This window comes from Mauremys reevesii, linkage group 22 (genome assembly GCF_016161935.1).
Source record: "Mauremys reevesii isolate NIE-2019 linkage group 22, ASM1616193v1, whole genome shotgun sequence".
NCBI classification, from domain to species: domain Eukaryota; kingdom Metazoa; phylum Chordata; order Testudines; family Geoemydidae; genus Mauremys; species Mauremys reevesii.
Genome location: NC_052644.1, coordinates 24,866,137 through 24,879,403, shown reverse-complemented (window position 1 = coordinate 24,879,403; position 13,267 = coordinate 24,866,137). Strand labels below are relative to the sequence as shown.

The following is a 13,267-nucleotide window of genomic DNA, read 5'->3' as shown; positions in this document are numbered from 1 at the left end:
CCCCCGTACCCAGCTCCGTGTCGTCGGCCCGGGGGCGCTGGGAATAGGGGACCCCCCGGTATCCCCCCATCTCCCCCGTACCCAGCTCCGTGTCGTCGGCCCGGGGGCGCTGGGAATAGGGGACCCCCGGTACCCCCCCATCTCCCCCGTACCCAGCTCCGTGTCGTCGGCCCGGGGGCGCTGGGAATAGGGGACCCCCCTGTACACAGCGTCCAGCAGCTTCTCCTTGGTCTGAGTGATGGTGTCGCAGTTCAGCACCTTCACGGGCACCTCGGGGCCACCGGTGGGGTCGGGGCTGGCACAGTACAGCGTCTGGGGGGGACGGCAGGTCGGGGGGGTCCCTTCAGTCTGAGTCCCCCTCCCCTTCCCCGCTTCCAGCCCCCACCCCCTGGAGTTTCTAGCAGACGTGTGACTTGGTTTCCCCATCCCCGGAGGGAGTGACCCATGGGTGGGGGAATGACACATGCCCGGAGCCCCCCCAAGCAATTCCCCCCCAGTGCTGGGTGCCAGGGGGCGGATGGGATTTTGGGGGGCTGCTGGAGACGCACAGACGGGGGACACAGGGTCTGAGGAGGGCCCCCGGGCACCCTGGGTGATGCGTGGGGGCCAGAGAGGTCACTCCCCAGGGCTCTGATAACAGCTGGGCACGGCCCAGCGCCTGGGCAAACGGGGTCCCCCAGCCCGACAGCCCCCCCGGCCCCCTGCCCCCAGCTGACCAGGGTCTTGTAGTCGATCTGCTGGCGGATGAGCTTGTCCTCGCTCAGCGAGTACCGCGCCTCCCCCGTCACCGCGTCCATCGGCCCCTTCTCCATCTGCTGCTTGATGGCACAGAACAGCAGGAACAGCGGCTCCCCAGCGCACTCCTGGGGGGGCATTACTGCTGAGAACCCAGGCGTCCGGGGTTCCAGCCCCCCTGCTCTGACCACCAGAGCCTGCTCCCCTCCCAGAGACGGGGAGAGAACCCAGGAGTCCTGGCTCCCAGCCCCGCCTGCTCTGACCACCAGAGCCTGCTCCCCTCCCAGAGACGGGGAGAGAACCCAGGAGTCCTGGCTCCCAGCCCCGCCTGCTCTGACCACCAGAGCCTGCTCCCCTCCCAGAGACGGGGAGAAAACTCAGGAGTTCGGGGGGGGGCTCCCAGCCCCCACCCCCCTCTCACCTTCAGGAACCGATGCAGCAGGAAGGTGAACCAGTTTGTCAGCATCTTCTCAGCCACCGACTCCGTCCTGGGGGAGGGAGAGACCGGGGACCCAGGAGTCCAGGTTACTGTGGGTCACAGGGGGTGTCCTGGGGGGGGTGTCTCACCTGGGGAGCCCAGGGCTCAGCAGGTTCCCTGTGGCAGGATGGGGGCCCCGGGAATGGGGGTTCCAGGGGAGATCTTGGGGGTCCCAAGGAAAGGGGTGGGTTCAGGGAGGTCCTGGGAGGTCCCGGGGAACAGGGGGTCCCGGGCAGCCCCGGGGGTATCAGGGAGGTCCCAGGGGAACGGGGGGGGGTCCCAGGGGGGGTGGGAGCTCCCCAGGCCCCACCTGCGCAGCAGCAGCTTGGGATGGGCCCGGTTCTGCAGATTCTTCTCTATGAGGTCGGCCAGCAGCTGCTTGAGGACGCCGGTGGCGTAGTCCAGCCGGCCCTGCAGGGCCACCAGCGTGAGGGAGGCCACGGCCCCGCGGTCCCGCATGGAGAAGCCGCGCTGCCCCTCCAGCGCGTGGACGAAGGTCAGCAGGAAGGGCTGGCAGTGCAGGAGCTGCCCGAAGAGCCGCAGGCCCCGTTCTGCCCCGGGGGGCGCCTGGGGGGGCAGGGGGTGAGATAGAGCCCCCGCTCTGCCCCCCGGAACCCCGGGGCCAGCCAGCCCCCCGCTCTGCCCCCCAGAACCCCGGGGCCAGCCCCAGCCCCCCGCTCTGCCCCCCGGAACCCCGGGGCCAGCCAGCCCCCTGCTCTGCCCCCCGGAACCCGGGCCAGCCCAGCCCCCGCTCTGCCCCGGAACCCCGGGCCAGCCCGCCCCCTGCTCGGCCCCCCGGAACCCCGGGGCCCGCCCAGCCCCCCGCTCTGCCCCCCCGACCCCCGGGGCCAGCCCAGCCCCCTGCTCTGCCCCACAGACCCCTGGGGCCAGCCAGCCCCGCTCTGACCCCGAACCCCGGGCCAGCCCAGCCCCCTGCTCTGCCCCCCCCCACCCCGGGGCCAGCCAGCCCCCCGCTCTGCCCCCCGGAACCCCGGGGCCAGCCCAGCCCCCTGCTCTGCCCCCCAGAACCCCGGGGCCAGCCAGCCCCCCGCTCTGCCCCCCAGAACCCCGGGGCCACCCAGCTCCCGGCTCTGCCCCAGCCCCACTCTGCCCCCAGAACCCCAGGGCCAGCCCAGCCCCTGCTCTGCCCCACAGAACCCCGGGCCAGCCAGCCCCGCTCTGCCCCCGGAACCCCGGGCCAGCCCAGCCCCTGCTCTGCCCCACAGAACCCCGGGCCAGCCAGCCCCGCTCTGCCCCCAGAACCCCGGGGCCAGCCCAGCCCCTGCTCTGCCCCCCAGAACCCCGGGGCCACCCAGCTCCCTGCTCTGCCCCCCAGCCCCCACTCTGCCCCCAGAACCCCAGGGCCAGCCAGCCCCCGCTCTGCCCCCAGAACCCCGGGCCAGCCCAGCCCCGCTCTGCCCCCGAACCCGGGGCCAGCCCCAGCCCCTGCTCTGCCCCAGAACCCCGGCGCCAGCCAGCCCCGCTCTGCCCCAGAACCCCGGGGCCAGCCCAGCCCCTGCTCTTCCCAGAACCCTGGGGCCAGCCCAGCCCCACTCTGCCCCCAGAACCCTGGGGCCAGCCAGCCCCGCTCTGACCCCGGAACCCCGGGCCAGCCAGCCCCGCTCTGCCCCGGAACCCCGGGCCAGCCCCCCGCTCTGACCCCCGGAACCCCGGGGCCAGCCCAGCCCCCTGCTCTGCCCCCCAGAACCCTGGGGCCAGCCAGCCCCCCGCTCTGCCCCCCGGAACCCCGGGGCCAGCCCAGCCCCTTGCTCTGCCCCACAGAACCCCGGGGCCACCCAGCTCCCTGCTCTGCCCCCCAGCCCCCACTCTGCCCCTCAGAACCCCAGGGCCAGCCCAGCCCCCAGCTCTGCCCCCCAGTCACCCTGGCCCAGCCCAGTCCCCGCTCTACCCCAGCCCCTGCTCTGCCCCTAGAACTCCGGGCCAGCTCAGCCCCTGCTCTGCCCCAGAACCACAGGGCCAGCCCCCGCTCTGCCCCTAGAACCCCGGGGCCAGCCCCGCTCTGCCCCCAGCCCCGCTCTGCCCCTCAGTCCCCAGCCCAGCCCCTGCTCTGCCCCAGAACCCAGGGCCAGCTCAGCCCCCTGCTCTGCCCCCCAGAACCCCGGGGCCAGCTCAGCCCCCCGCTCTGCCCCCCAGTCCAGACCCTCCTCTCTGCTCTGCACCCACCCTGGCCCGGCCCCACTCACGTGGCCATGGCGCAGCATGGGGGGCTCCTCGCCGGGGAACAGCACCCGCAGGGCGTACGTCCGATAGTCCAGGAACGGGATCTTCACCCCGTCCAGGTTGTTCGTCAGCTCGTTGATGTCGGTCTGCAGCTCTGCAAATGCTGGGGGAGGGCAAAGGGGTCAGGGGGGACCCCCGCCCCCGCCCTTCCCCCGTGCAGGGGCAACCGCTCGCCCCCCATCCCAACGTCTCCTGCCCCCCAACTCGGCACCTGCCAAGCACCACAGCAGGGCCCCCCAGCCCTGTGCTCCTTCCCCGCAGCCCAAACCCCTCACCCAGAGCCCCAGTCCCCCCTTCCTCTCAATCCATACCCATCCCTCCCCCACCCCAGCCCCCCAGTCCTGCCGCCCCTCCCCGCCCCCCAGCCTCACCCTCCTTGCACTCCAGCGCCACCCGGGACTCCAGATTGTCCATCTGCAGCTGCAGCCGCTTAAGGGTCCGGTCGGCGTCGCGGGTCTTGCGCTTGTAGGCAACCAGCACCCCGATAATGGCCAGGAGCAGCAGGGACCCCCCCGCGCCCAGCCCCACCAGCGCTCCCAGGGGCAGGGCTGCCTCGGGGTAGATGTGCAGGGAGCCGGGCGAGAAGGACAGGCCCCCCACCAGGATCTGGAAGGAGGGGAGGAAGTGGAGGTTAGACAAGGGGGTGCCTTCAACTTCCCAGGAACGAACCCCCCAGAATGTGGGAGGGGGAATCGGGGGCACCTCCCCCCACATTTTGGCAACCCTCCCAGATCTGCAATGGGGGGTACAAATTCCCCCATGGTTCTGATGAGATAACCCCCTCCCAGCCCCCCCACTCAGTCTATCCCCCCCCAAACGCACCCCACAGCTCCCCAAGAGGGACTGCTCACCCGCCCAACCCCCTGTGATCTCTGATCCCCGTCCATGTCCTGCCCCCACACCAGAGAGTGAGGGGCTGCCCCCCCCACGACATGAGCCCCCAGCCCCACCCCCTGGGGGAGCCCCTGGCCATGCCCCCCAGCAACGCACCGTGACTGGCTGCTCCCCTGTCTGGCTGGGTGAGTCGCAGAGCAGCTGGGTCTCTGACACCGTCAGGGCGCAGGGCTCCCCCCCAATCAGCACCGTGTAGTTCAGACGGGCCCCCCCAGCGGCCGCTGGGATCAGGTTCCTGCCCTGGGGGGGGGTGGGACAGTGAAAGGGGGAGGGAGATTGGACCCAGGCGTCCGGGCCAGACACAGCACCAGTGGTGCCACTCACTCCTGACCCGCAGCCCCCTGCTAGCCCAGCCCTGGGTGCCCCACCCCCCCAGCCCTGCCGGTGCCCCTCACTCCCAACCTGCAGCCCCCTGCTAGCCCAGCCCTGCCGGTGCCCCTCACTCCCAACCTGCAGCCCCCTGCTAGCCCAGCCCTGCCCCCGCCAGCTCTGCCGGTGCCCCTCACTCCCGACCCGCAGCCCCTGCTAGCCCAGCCCTCCCCCCACCAGCCCTGCCGGTGCCCCTCACTCCCGACCCGCAGCCCCAGCTAGCCCAGCCCTGCCCCCACCAGCCCTGCCAGTGCCCCTCACTCCCGACCTGCAGCCCTCGCTAAGCCCCCCTTCCCCCCATACCTTGAGGACGATGTGGGAGCCGGGTTTCACCTCCAGCACCCCCGCAGGGCTGAAGGGCTCGACCTGGGGGTCAGGGTAGTAGGTGAAGGCCGAGCGGTTGAGGGTTCGAGCCGCCTGGACATGGTCCAGCAGGAAGCCGAATTCGTCAGGGGAGGCCCCCGCCGCGGGCAGCTCCCGCCCCCCGGGCACAATGCCAGGCGCCTGGCACAGCATGAGGGAGTCATTCAGCACCCGGCAGCTCTGGGGAGAGGCAGAGGGTCAGTGGGGACGGGGGGGACAGGACTCCGGGCGGGGGCGGCAGTTCGGAGGGAGAGTCAGCGTGTTGGGGCGTCCAGGAAGGGGGGGCAGAAGCTTTGGGGGCAGCATGTCGGGGGATTCTGTGGGGAAGGCACAGGGTACAAGCCGGAGGGGTCTGATCCAGGGGGGACAGCAGGGAGAAGTTATGGGTCTATCAGTTCGAGTGTGGAAGGGGGGTGGATCGGGAGGCTCAGGTCCCGTCCCCCCCGAAACTGTTCCCTTGTCTCCCCACCCCACTCAGATCCCCTGTCCCCAGCTGATGGCCCCCCGCTGCGTCCCCTTCCCCTTATCCCAGTCCCCTGCCCCCCCCCCCCCCCCATGGGGGCACGACTCACGTTGACGGTTTCGACGCCCCCGTACAGAGCTCGGACACGCGGCTCCTGGATGCTCAGCAGGCGGGTCCCAGTCACTGTCAGGCTGGTGCTGCCGCTGGAGGGGGGGGAAGACATCAGCCCCCCCAGGGGGACGCAGCTTGGTGGGGGGTGAGGGCTGGCATGCGGGGGTGGCCCTTTGGGCTGGGACGCCTCTCCCGCCATCGGGCCATGTCCTTCCCCCCTCTGCCCTGCCCCCTCACGGCTCCCTTGCCAGGACCCCGCCCAGCCCAGCTCAGTGCCAGCACCGGGATGATCATCAGGGCCGGAGGCTGTGGGGGTCTGACCAAGTGGGGCTGTTCTTAGTGGTTTCTCTGAATACTGTGTGAATGCCTCAGTTTCCCCTCTGCTTTTCTTAATCTAGCCGGTGGGATCAGGGGGTGGGATCGGTGCAGAGCCCGGGGCTGTGTGCAGAGAATGGCTGACGCCCTGGCTGGGGGGGGGCACCCCCCACAAGGTGCCAGCTGAAGGTGTTGGAGAACAAAGAGATCAGGTGACCTCCTGGCCCGGCAGAGAGACAAAGGGAGAGGAGGGGCTGGAGAGTTTCAGTTTGGAGCTGGCTGGGGAAATGGAGGGAGCCGCAGGGCTGGGGTCTGGCTCCCTGCCCCCCAGAATGGACCCGGCCGAGGGGTCCGGCTCGCGGTACCTACAAGCTCTGTGTTAGCCCCTGTTCCTGGCATCGAATAAACCTCTGTGTCCCCGGCTGGCTGAGTCACGTCTGACTGCGCGGGGGGGGGCAGGACCCTGTGGCCCCCCAGGACCCCGCCGGGGGGACTCGCTGGGGGAAGCGCACGGGGGGGCAGAGGAGGCCGAATGCTCCCAGGAGAGACCCCGGAGGTGAAGCCGTGGGAGCGTCTTGCCCTGCAGACAGGCTGCTCCGAGGGAGAGGAGGCTCCCAGAGTCCTGCCTGGCTTGTGGGGAGCAGCCCCAGAGCAGCGCCCGGGGACCCCGTGATGGGGGGGACCAGGCCGTGCCGGGCGTGGGGTGAATGGAACAACGTGGCCTGAGGCGACGGACCTGGACCAGAACTGGGACCGGACGGAGCCCCCTGGCCCCACCTGTGGTGCATCCCGCTGGACACGGCTTACGGGAACCTGTTTCACAGCGGGCTGGGAGTGTGGGGAGGACGGGGCGCAGGGGCACCGGGGTTGGCAGGGGTGTGGGGTCAGGGGCTGGGAGTATGGGGTGCGGAGGGGATGGGGCACGGGGGGCAGGTGGGTGCAGTGGGAGGGTCAGCAGGGGGCTGTGTGGGGGTGACAGGGATGGGCCACAGGAGGGGGGACAGTGGGGGGTCTCTTACTTGACGATGCTCCATTGGGGCTCGACATGGGTCACCGCCGGATCGGGGGTGTAGCGGAAGATCAGGACGGGGGGGCTGGTGGTGCCATTGGGGGGCTCAGGGGGGGCCAGGCTGGCACGGTCAATGAAGACACTGAGGGGGGCCGGACCAGGGCCCAGCATGGACGGGGGGGTCAGGCAGACGATTTCCTCAGGCCCCCTCCTGCCGGGAAAGGGAAAGTGAGAGACCCCCAAATTCCCCCCTGCCCCACATCTCCCCACTGAGTCCTGACCTACCCACCCCCCTCCCAACATCCCCTGCCCCTAAATTCCCACCACCTGCCCCCATACCAACAACCCTAATCCTGCCCCATCTCTCTGTCCCCACACCACCCTCATCCGCTGTCCCCGACCCACCACACCCCATCCCTCTGCCCCACACCCTGCCCACCATCCCTGTCCCCGCCACACCCAGCCCGCCCCATCCCTCTGTCCCCCGACCCACCACACCCCCATCCCTCTGCCCCCACACCCCGCCCACCATCCCTGTCCCCGCCACACCCAGCCCGCCCCATCTCTCTGCTCCCCACCCACACCGTCATCCAGGCCCTGCCACCTCCCATGCCTGCCCCCAGTACCTGAGCAGCTGGCAGGGTGCCCCTGCAATGAGATGTTGACGCTGCTGCCGGCGTCCAGATCGGTCCCAGTGAGGGTAATGCGGGTCCCCCCGGACACCGGCCCCCCCCCAGGGTTCAGTCCCCGCAGCCTGGGGGTCTGGGGCGGGAGACAGCAGTTATGGGGGTAAATGCACACAGAGCCCCCCAGCCTCTCCCATGCCCCACAACGCCCCATGACCCACAACTACCCTGCTCCCCCCACAGACCCCCATGGACCACCCCCAACCCCCACAGCCCCCCATGCCCCCTCCCCCCAGAATTCCCTCCCTCACGGAGGCCCTGCCCTGGTACCACGAAGGTGAAGGGATTCGGGGAGTGGGCCCGGTAGTCGACACCGCAGTCGCCCACACAGATCTCCACGGGGCCGGGCGGGGGGTCGGGCACCAGCGACTCCTCCATCTCGCACACCAGTCTGGGGGGAACACGGGGGTCAGCCCCCTGGCTCCCGCCCCCCCCGGCTCCCACATCCCCCCCCCCTGCCCGACCCCCCCAGCTCCCGCCTGATCAAACACACCCCCGCCTGACCCCCCCCCTGCATCCCAGCTCCCCTCCTGACCCCCAGCTCCCGCCCGATCAAACACACCTGGACTGACCCCTCAGCTCCCACATCCCAGCCCCCGCCCGAACCCCGGCTCCCGCCCGATCAAACACACCCCACCTGACCCCCTGCATCCCAGCTCCCCACCCAGCTCCCGCCCGATCAAACACACCCCACCTGACCCCTGCATCCCAGCTCCCCACCCAGCTCCTGCCTGATCAAACACACCCCCACCTGACCCCCTGCATCCCAGCTCCCCACCCAGCTCCTGCCTGATCAAACACGCCCTGCCTGACCCCCGCCGGAGCTCCCCGCCCGACCCCACCTGACATCCCCTCCTCCCCTCCCCACTGCTCCCCTCACCTCTGGGCAGGGACATACTGGCCTGGCAGCGAGTTGCAGCGCACGCCGGCCACGCGCACCACGACCTCGTGAAACTGCAGCCCCAGGTTCTCCCCCTCGACCGTCACCCGCGTGCCGCCCTCCTTGGGCCCCGCCACCGGCACCACCTGGGGAGCCCGGGGGAGTCAGTGGGGCAGAGACCCCACCCCGCCCCAGCCGCCCTCCGTGGGCCCCGCCACCGGCACCACCCGGGGAGCCCAGGGGAGTCAGTGGGGCAGAGACCCCCCCACCCCCGCCCCCAGCCGCCCTCCTTGGGCCCCGCCACCGGCACCACCTGGGGGAGCCCGGGGGAGTCAGTGGGGCAGAGACCCCCCACCCCCGCCCCCAGCCGCCCTCCTTGGGCCCCGCCACCGGCACCACCTGGGGGAGCCCGGGGGAGTCAGTGGGGCAGAGACCCCCCCCCCCCGGCCCCACCCGCCCCCCCTGGGCCCCGCCACCGGCAACACCCGGGGGAGCCCGGGGGAGTCAGTGGTGCAGCGACCCCCCCCCCCCGCCCCCAGCCGCCCTCCTTGGGCCCCGCCACCGGCACCACCTGGGGGAGCCCGGGGGAGTCAGTGGGGCAGAGACCCCCCCACCCCCGCCCCCACCTGCCCTCCTTGGGTCCTGGTGGCACCTGGGGGAGCCCGGGGGAGTCAGTGGGGCAGAGACCCCCCCACCCCCGCCCCCAGCCACCCTCCTTGGGCCCTGGCGGCACCTGGGGGAGCCCGGGGGAGTCAGTGGGGCAGAAACCCCCCCACCCCCGCCCCCAGCCGCCCTCCTTGGGCCCTGGCGGCACCTGGGGGAGCCCGGGGGAGTCAGTGGGGCAGAGAGCTCCCTGCCCCCGCCCCCAGCTGCCCTCCTTGGGCCCTGGCGGCACCTGGGAGCCCGGGAGTCAGTGAGGCAGAGACCCCCACCCCGCCCCACCTGCCCTCCTTGGGTCCTGGCGGCACCTGGGGGAGCCCGGGGGAGTCAGTGGGGCAGAGACCCCCCCACCCCCGCCCCCAGCCGCCCTCCTTGGGCCCTGGCGGCACCTGGGGGAGCCCGGGGGAGTCAGTGGGGCAGAGACCCCCCCACCCCCGCCCCCAGCCGCCCTCCTTGGGCCCTGGCGGCACCTGGGGGAGCCTGGGGGAGTCAGTGAGGCAGAGAGCTCCCTGCCCCCGCCCAGGCCCCCAAAGCACACAAACCCCCCCGGGTGAGGCGGCAGAGCTGGGGGGTGCCCACAGCAGAGATGGGGCCTGGCCGTGGTTGGGGTGTGGGTTCCAGTGGGGTGGGCACAGGGGCACTGCGGGGGGCTGTTACCTTGGAGAGCTGGGGAGGGGGCTGTTACCGGGGTGCTGCAGGGAGGGGGGTTCTTGGGGTTTTTTGTTTTCTCCACTGGTTTGCATGGGGGGGGGCTCAGGCCTTGGCTACCCAGGTGCTCTCCAGCCCCCCGAGTGCAGCGGCAGCGTAAGCAGAGCCCGGGGCTGGGAGCTGATCCCCACGGGGAGGTGCAGGACCTGCAGCGCTGGCAGGGCTCCCCCAGCGCTGGCGCCGCAGCCACCCTCGCTCCTGCCGCGGGACAGCTGCACGTGTCGCCGAACCCTCGTGTGACGGGTGTAACGAGGGGAGGGGAGAGGGAGTTTGGGACACAGGACTGGAGAGGGAACTCGGGACCCCGGCCGATGGCCTGGAGGATGGAGACCCCAGCGACTGGGGACCCGGGGACCCAGCTCAGGAGTCGCAGCCGGTTCTGGCCAGTGGGGGACAATGGGCTGCGGGGAGAGGACCCCGGTGACCTGCCCAGCCGGCTCCAGCCAGAGGGGGGCTGAGAGGAGAGGAGAGGGGGCCCAGGCCACCCCGTTTACGGCCCTGTTTCCCTGGAGAGAAGCCAATGGACAGAGGGGGCCTGGGGCCGGGGGTATCAGAGGCCCAGCTGGGAAGCAGGGGGGCTCGGGGCTGGAGAGGGGGAGCAGGCACAGCCCACCTGGCTGCAGGGGGACTGGGATGTGCTGGGCTGGGGGAGGCCAGGCCTGAGGCCCTGAGAGGTTCCTGTGCTGGGTTCAACCCTCAATAACCCTCCTGTGTTACGCTGGCTGAGAGTCGCTCCAGGCTAGAGAACAGGGGCGGGGGAAATTATCCCCTTTGGGGCTGGAGGCCTGGGGGTCCAGAGCGAGGGGACTCCCTGAGGGGGCCCACGGCAGAGACAGACGTGCTGAGGCTCAGGGAGGTGCGGCTCCAGGAGGTGGAGGGGCCTGACCCCGAGGGAGAGTGGCCCCCTGAGAAGGGCTGTCGCACTGAAAGGGGCACCCCCCACGGGCCACGTAATGGGGGGGCATTACTCAGGTGATGTGGGGGGGGGTTACCTGGGTGATGCGGGGGTGGCTGCAGCGGGCCCCACGCCGGCCAGGGGGCACCCAGTTGAGTTTGGGGGCTGGGCATTGGGGGCGCAGGAGGCAGCGTCGCTCGGCCAGGCACCAGCCGCACTCATAGCGCGGGTCGGAGCGGAGACAGAGCCCACAGCTGGGGCGCTGGGCTGGGCACTTGTAGAGCAGGGCTGGGGGGAGAGGGGAGGTCAGAGACAGGCAGCCCCCCTGCCCCCACCCCCACCCCCTTACCCGTGACACTCCCCCTGCTCCCCCTCCCCCATGACACTCCCCCACTCTGACCCAGCCCCCGCCCCCTCAGGGCGCAGCCCCCTGCCCCACCCCCTTCCCCGTGACACTCCCCCTGCTCCCCCTCCCCCATGACACTCCCCCACTCTGACCCAGCCCCCGCCCCCTCAGGGTGCAGCCCCCTGGACCTTTGAAGCCGGGGGGCTGGTCGATGGGGAAGTCGCTGTCCCAGACGACGGAGAAGTCCACAGGCAGCTCCCCAACCGCGTCGCCCTCGTACCAGTACTGGGGGGAGAACGGGGGGTCAGAGCAGGGCAGTGGAGGGGGTGAGGTGGGGGACATGGAGAGCCACAGAGGAGCAGCCTCGCCCCCCCACCCCCCGCAACCCTGGGGCTGGGCAGGGAGAGAGCAACAGGACCACAAAGGGTTAAAAGAAGGTACCAAGGCATCTCCTAGCAACAGAGATGGCAACTGTCACATCGCCTAGCAACAGAGCATCCCCCCCTACAAGGGGTGAAACATCAAACACATCCCGCCCCCCCGCAGCTCTGCGGTGCCCCTCACTCCCGACCTGCAGCCCAGCTCAGACATTTACAAGCGGTTCCTTAACCCCAGCATGTCCTGGCTGTGGGCCTGCAGCCAGTGGGGGGAGTGTCTGGCACTGGGCCCTGGCACAGAGCCCATGGGGTTAGAGACCTCCCAGCCTCCCAGGGGTCTGGCTGAACCCAGCTTGAATGCCCCTCCCCCATCCCTGGGGCCAGGACACAGGCTGATCCCCCCCCCCGAAAAAAGGGTGCTCAGAAGTGGGAGGGGTGCAGGCGCAGGGGGTGTCACCACGGTGCCCTGACTCCGCATGTGGCTGGGGAGCAAAGGGAGCTGGGCTGGTGGGATCCAGGCTGGGGGGCTAGCAAGGGGTCCAGGCCAGGGGGCTAGTGGGGAGGCAGGGGGCCCAGGCTGGGGGTCTAACGGGGGGCAGGAGGTCCGGGCCAGGGGCTAGCAGGGGCAGAGGATCCAGGCCAGGGGCTAGCGGGGGCAGGGGCCGGGGCCAGGGGGCAGCAGAGGATCCAGGCCAGGGGCTAGCGGGGCAGGGGGGCTAGCAGGGGGCAGGGGATCCAGGCCAGGGGCTAGCAGGGGGCAGGGGCCCAGGCCGAGGAGCGGGGGCAGAGGATCCAGGCCAGGGGCTAGCGGGGCAGGGCCCGGGCCGGGGGCTAGCAGGGGGCAGAGGACCCAGGCCAGGGGCTAGCAGGGGCCCGCACCAGGGGCTAGTGGGGCAGGGGCCCGGGCCGGGGCTAGCGGGGGCAGGGGTCCGGGCTGGGGTTAGCGGGGCAGAGGATCCAGGCCAGGGGCTAGCAGGGGCAGGGGCCCGGGCCGGGGCTAGCAGGGGCAGGGATCCAGGCCGGGGCTGGCAGGGGCCCGCACCAGGGGCTAGTGGGGCAGGGGCCCGGGCCGGGGCTAGCAGGGGCAGAGGATCCAGGCCAGGGGCTAGCAGGGGGCCCGCACCAGGGGCTAGTGGGGCAGGGGTCCGGGCCGGGAGGCTAGCGGGGGCAGAGGATCCAGGCCGGGGGCTAGCAGGGGCCCACACCAGGGGCTAGCAGGGGCAGGGCCCGGGCCGGGAGGCTAGCAGGGGGCAGAGGATCCAGGCCGGGGCTAGCAGGGGCCCACACCAGGGGCTAGTGGGGCGGGAGCCCGGGCCGGGGCTAGCAGGGGCAGGGGTCCGGGCCGGGGGCTAGCAGGGGGCAGAGGATCCAGGCCGGGGCTAGCAGGGGGCAGGGGCCCAGGCCGGGAGGCTAGCAGGGGCAGAGGATCCAGGCCGGGGGGGGCCCACACCAGGGGCTAGTGGGGCGGGGGCCGGGCCGGGGGCTAGCAGGGGCAGGGGTCCGGCCGGGGGCTAGCAGGGGGCAGAGGATCCAGGCCGGGGGCTAGCAGGGGCCCACACCAGGGGCTAGTGGGGCGGGGGCCCGGGCCGGGGCTAGCAGGGGGCAGAGGATCCAGGCCGGGGGCTAGCAGGGGCCCGCACCAGGGGCTAGTGGGGCAGGGGCCCGGGCCGGGGCTAGCAGGGGGCAGGGGGTCCGGGCCGGGGGGCTAGCAGGGGGGCAGGGGATCCGGGCCGGGCT

The 13,267-nt window shown here is 71.8% G+C and overlaps 1 protein-coding gene across 1 annotated transcript in view; it reads right to left on the bottom strand.

Moving 5' to 3' along the window:
• PLXNA3 (plexin A3) overlaps positions 1 to 13,267 on the bottom strand; it is a 40,146-nt gene that overhangs the window by 14,419 nt on the left and 12,460 nt on the right. Inside the window, 16 exon segments of the mRNA XM_039510747.1 lie at positions 153 to 312; positions 717 to 863; positions 1,157 to 1,223; positions 1,524 to 1,780; positions 3,418 to 3,557; positions 3,826 to 4,060; positions 4,445 to 4,588; positions 5,021 to 5,260; positions 5,653 to 5,746; positions 6,989 to 7,189; positions 7,605 to 7,635; positions 7,638 to 7,740; positions 7,935 to 8,055; positions 8,545 to 8,690; positions 10,905 to 11,095; positions 11,342 to 11,438. Of these exon segments, the coding sequence (XP_039366681.1) occupies positions 153 to 312; positions 717 to 863; positions 1,157 to 1,223; positions 1,524 to 1,780; positions 3,418 to 3,557; positions 3,826 to 4,060; positions 4,445 to 4,588; positions 5,021 to 5,260; positions 5,653 to 5,746; positions 6,989 to 7,189; positions 7,605 to 7,635; positions 7,638 to 7,740; positions 7,935 to 8,055; positions 8,545 to 8,690; positions 10,905 to 11,095; positions 11,342 to 11,438 (2,374 nt within the window).